This window comes from Pholcus phalangioides, unplaced genomic scaffold, assembly GCF_987345545.1.
Source record: "Pholcus phalangioides strain wild (caught in Gottingen) unplaced genomic scaffold, Ppha-v1.0 ptg000008l_1, whole genome shotgun sequence".
Lineage (NCBI taxonomy): Eukaryota > Metazoa > Arthropoda > Arachnida > Araneae > Pholcidae > Pholcus > Pholcus phalangioides.
In genome coordinates this window covers 57,690,271-57,695,579 of record NW_028301601.1, presented here as the reverse complement: position 1 = coordinate 57,695,579, position 5,309 = coordinate 57,690,271, and the positions used below count along the sequence as shown (strand labels likewise).

The 5,309-nt window shown below is 39.7% G+C and overlaps 1 protein-coding gene across 1 annotated transcript; it reads right to left on the bottom strand.

Moving 5' to 3' along the window:
* Positions 1–3,800: 3,800 nt before the first annotated feature.
* Positions 3,801–5,309, bottom strand: LOC149084605 (speckle-type POZ protein-like B). The gene has a single exon (XM_089235513.1). The coding sequence runs from the start codon at positions 5,068–5,070 to the stop codon at positions 4,048–4,050; it is 1,023 nt and encodes a 340-aa protein (XP_089091639.1). The 5' UTR covers positions 5,071–5,309; the 3' UTR covers positions 3,801–4,047.

Genomic DNA, 5,309 nt, shown 5'->3' with positions numbered 1-5,309 from the left:
TGAAGAAGGGGGGGGGGGATGCAACAAAAAGTTTGGAAAACTATGGTCTAGAGCAACTGCTTATCGCTTTGATTCCCGACTACCCCCCCCCCCCCAAATTGGCATCTATCATTTTCACGTCATCTGCGAATTTTATAGCAATCCCGTCGATACCCTGATCGAGTTTATCGGTAAAATACCAGTTTATCAATTTTTCGGGAATTCGAAAACGGGAAATCGTAAGAAATTGCCGAGAACAGACGGGATGGAATACCCACCCGTTCAGGAACCTTATCCCAACAAAGACCTGGTGTTACGTAGGTGTGTCTTCAAAGACCACAATTGATTTAACTCAATTATGAACATTTTGAAAATCACCTATAGGTGCTCGGCGCTTGAGTTTCACAGATTCCATAAATGAATTATTAATTCTAGGGATGCTCGGCTCTGCGACACAAATCTCGGGGCCCATTTCCGATAATCATGTACAGTGTAAGAGGCTTGGGTACACAATTCCCACAAGTCCAGAATGTATGTACGTCGTACGTATTTTTATGTCGAGTATGTCGTCTCGTATTTTTCTTGTGCTATAAGGATTTTTAAAAATTTTTGATTGCACATCACTCAATTTATTCAGCCATTGCTGATTATTTTTCGCATATCACTTTCAGGGGATAGTGGGGAGTAAGTATGCCACTAGTCTGGGAGATATTGGCACAACAAAACTCTCATTTTTACGGTGCTCGGTTTTCCATCTAGTTATCGGGATTATTTACTAATTAGTGATGTATTCAGGCCAAAAAATAGCCATCTGCCAAAGACGAAACATTTTCGTCGTGCCTATTTAATTAGAACCACTACCATTTGTTATATCGCCTTATCTGACAACAATCGCCCTCTAAAGGATTAAACTGTTTATATTCAGAGTCAGCAGCAGGCGATTAGAGTTGGGTACTACTCGAAAGCAGATAAACCATCGGGAAAGGGGCATCACAAACAGCACGTTTTGGTGACACGAGAGATGATGTAAGATCGATAAGGATTTCAACAGATAAATATGTACCAAGTGTGGCACGATTGTGTTTACAGTGATACTTCGGCTAACGAAGATGATTGGTCAGCATCGGGGGGGGGGGGGGGGTTGAATTTGCTGACTTTTGATGACAAGGGGGGGGGTTTGAAGGTTTCTTACGTCATCAACCACCCCTTTCTGAAGATATGAAATATTCTAAGCTGCTGACGAAATTGTGCTGACTGGTGGGGGGGGGGGGGGGGGGATCAGTGTTTTGCTGACTTTTGTTAACAAGGAGGCGTCAAAAATGGCTGAAAATCTGCTTACGTAATACTTGAATGGCCCCTGAAGGCTAAAATGAACGGCTTCAAAATTGGATTAAACCAGAATATACAGGAAGGTGAGAGATGATGAAGATAATTTTATTTTACACTAATGTACACACACACACACACAAGTTCGTGGATGTCCCTATCCATGTGTGATTTGGCCAACTCATTTCTGTGCCTCGTAAGTGTGGATGGAAATGATAAGCTCCTGGAATGGCTCGACTGTTCAGTTTGATGCTCAGAGTCTTGCACTGACAGAAAGCGCGCTCTGAAAACATAGGCTCCCTTCTTCAATGCATTTTCTATTAGCTGAATCTTCCATTTTACATGAAATGGTTCGAAAACTTTCAGAAAGAGAAATGTAGGTATACATCTTGAAAAAAGGTTTCCCGATTCCGGCGATCCCTGGCCAAAGTCCGATAACCAAAGACATGATTCTGGCTCATCGTCAAGCTGGCGTACTTTCTCATAATAACTATGTCCACGTTAGTTATGGCAACCCATCAAACTGCAGTCACGATGCGGTAATCATTTTTTCCCCTCCAAAATTTGGCAGGGAAAACTATATGTTTATATATTTAATTCTATAGTTTTTTCCCTCAAATTTCACTTTTTTCCCTCTCGTCACATAGAGCTAATCCAATACAGTTGCTATATATAGCCATGTATCACACGTTGGCGATTAAAAAAATGAATTTGGCTCTTACGGGCCGTTTTACATCAGCACATCGAGCTTTGGCCAGGAATCTCCTGGCACTTCGCGAGATGACCAGCTAAAGTCCGAATCGTTTCTGCAATTCGGACTTTGGCCAAAACTCTTTGCCAATTCACGAAGTGGCCGGCCCCTTCGCGATCTGGCCGCACTTCGGCGGTAACATATGAGCATATAGTTTTTTTTTTTCTGCCGAATTTAAAAGGAAAAAAGATTACCGCATCGTGACTGCGGTTCGATGGGTTGCCATATAACTAGCGTGTACATAATTATCACGAAAATATGCGCCAACTTGACCATCATCCCCAATCGCGTCTTTTGTTATCGAACTTTGGACAGGAATCAAAGGCCACTTTTGAACTGGTCGGCCAATGTTCGACATTCGGACACTGGCCGGGTCAATATTTAACAAAATTGATCAATTTCAGGCAATGGCAGTAACGTATATATTACGCTCGTTTTGGCGCGCTGAAAACCGCGCCCAAGATATTGATGCTGCCACCACCACCTACTTTCCATCTTTTAAAACCGTTGTATCTTTTAAATTACAATATATTTGAATATAAAATAATGACATATATATTTATAACTTTACCATTTTACACACCTTTTAAACTAGAATGTTGTACTAAGGAAGCGCATTAATTTTCAAAATTTGAAAAAAAACTATTGTCGATGGCAACTGCTGAACCTAAACGATTATTTTCAACGTTGTTAAGATATCGATTAGGCTCAATTATTTACGTTGATGTTTCATTGATAGAGCATCATTATTTTTGTACTGCATAGACATATAGATAATGTTAAAAATAATTTGATAAACAAAAAGAAGTCTTCAATGCAGTTTAAAACACGTAACTAATTGTAAATATTTGACTAAATATTTTCACCGATAGATAGCAGTATATTTTTCGACATCTGTGCCTCTCAGAATATCCCACCACGAGCAGCCACTGATTTTAATCGATCAGAAATTCTATACATGTTACAAAAACCATCAACAACAAAAAAACAACTATGCGTATCTTACTATAACACTTTACTTATTCATCAGAGCCGCTCCCCTCTCGAACAGTGCTTGCGTGGACTCCATTCGTTAAACCCTATAAACTGAAATGACGAGTCCAGCTCGTCGTGAAACTTCTTCAGCAAACTGACAATGACGAGCTGCACTCGCCGGGAATTATTGACAGTCGAAACTGTTTATGAGAGAAGTATATGTAAGTTATACGAGTCTATTGCTTTGGTGCATTTGTGTCTGCATGCTTCTAGTAGAAGTTTGAATGTAATTTGCATATAAAAGATGGCAAAGTAGCACGGCATCTTCGGGAGCGTTTTAAGAAGTATCATACACTTGAAGTTTATTAGTATTTTAAAATATACCCGAATATGGGTGAAGATAAATATATAAATTTACATTATTTGAATTTGTTGCAAATACATTAGCATTATGTTGAAATACATACCTCTAAAAAAGACTAGAACTGTAATATACTTTAACATTATTGAAGAATATTTCGACACTAATTATGTTCTATTATGTATATATAACTTGTACCATTCGTGTCAATGTATGAAGGAAATTATTGTTTTTACTAATTATACAAATCCTTTTAGCAAGAAAACCGTAAGTTTCTATATCAATCCCTCCTCTTGAAACGAAGAGGAATTAAATCGTCTGTCTGAGCAGTGCTGCCTGAAAATGAATTGTAGTTCAAGGGGTTAAGACAGCCCTGAAAGACATTGTATAAGTTGAGCAGCACGAATCGACAACATATTCAACGACTTTATTAGAAAAAGAAACACACACGTACATAAACTCTCAATTTCAGGGCGTTGATGCTATTGGCAGAAACATTCATACGGATTTGAAAATAATAATAATAATCATAAAAAAACCATCAATATTGTCATCTGAGACAGCTACATATTGATTAGTTAACGCGCGGCATAGACTTCACTTTCAACAAATCAACCGAGATCATTCTGAAGCCATTCGATAGTTTTTTGGTAGATTATGTTTTGTATTTATCGAGCATCCCTTTGATGATGTCGCTGAGCAATTGCGGTCGTGCTTCCATATTGGAACGTTGAGTTTCGAAATGCTCTTCCGAAAGATTCTTGCAGAAATATTTAATGGCGTGGCCGCGCAGTTTCTCGGCGTTGTGGATGTCCGCGCTCAAGAGGACTTGACAAACGTTCTCATTATTGAGAAGAGGCTTTAGATAATTGTAACAGCAAAATTTCAGATCACTCACCTCGTACACGTCGCTGGCACGTAACAGTTGCAAGGCGAGATCGAAATTCATTTCGCTCACGCTCCCCGAGTAGATGTATTCCATGAATGACTCCATCGTGTCTTTTTCGAAGTCTGTCACTTCCACGCGACGAGTTGTTTTCTCCACTGTGTCGCGTTCAAACATGGCCGCAAACACTTCTGAACGTGCACATAGTACAGCCGAATGTACAGGAATGTCTTCCTCTCCCACGGAGATGACCAAATCCGAATGTTTCTTGCTGATCCATAGCTTCTTCAAGTCATCAGTTACCTTCATCACTGGAGTGATTTCCGCACAGTGGTAAATGCGAACGCAGTCTTTGACAGGAGTTACGCAATAAGTTGCATCCACGGTGACTACCAGGGTATCGTTAATCAATCTGCGTTTCAAAGTTTCTGCTTCCATAGTATCGTGATAACCACGTCCTCTAGTCGTGATATCCCTCCAATCATCGTATCCGTCATCGAACAAAACCTCATCATCGGTATTGAGGAATGAAAGACGAAATTTGAATTCACCTACCGGTAAATTCCTTACGTAGACAAAACAAGAAACGTATCCTTTATGGTCATCGTAAATTCCTCCAGGATATAGTGTTATAAACCACTCCAAGTCATTCTCCTCCAGCTTAAAAACTTCGCTATTGTGATGTTTTCCAACCAACGAATCAAGCGAGCTGAAATATGGTATCGTCCACGTACATTTGAAGTTAATCTGGACACTTCCGGTTACTTGCAATTTATCCAGATTTGAAGCCATTGTAGAAGGCTTGATCCAAACATTAGAAAAGTCCACACCATCTATAGAGCAGCTTTTTTTTTAATCTACAGTAAAGCTTTTCAGCAGCACATGCCAACTACTTTGAACACTTTCATTCTTCTGCCGAGTAACCAACGGAAGCCTCTTGTCGACCCGGTCTAGATATCAATATCGCCAATTTCGTCAACACGTGCTATTTACTGTAGTACTTTTTTTTACTATCTTGAAAGAATTTTCCC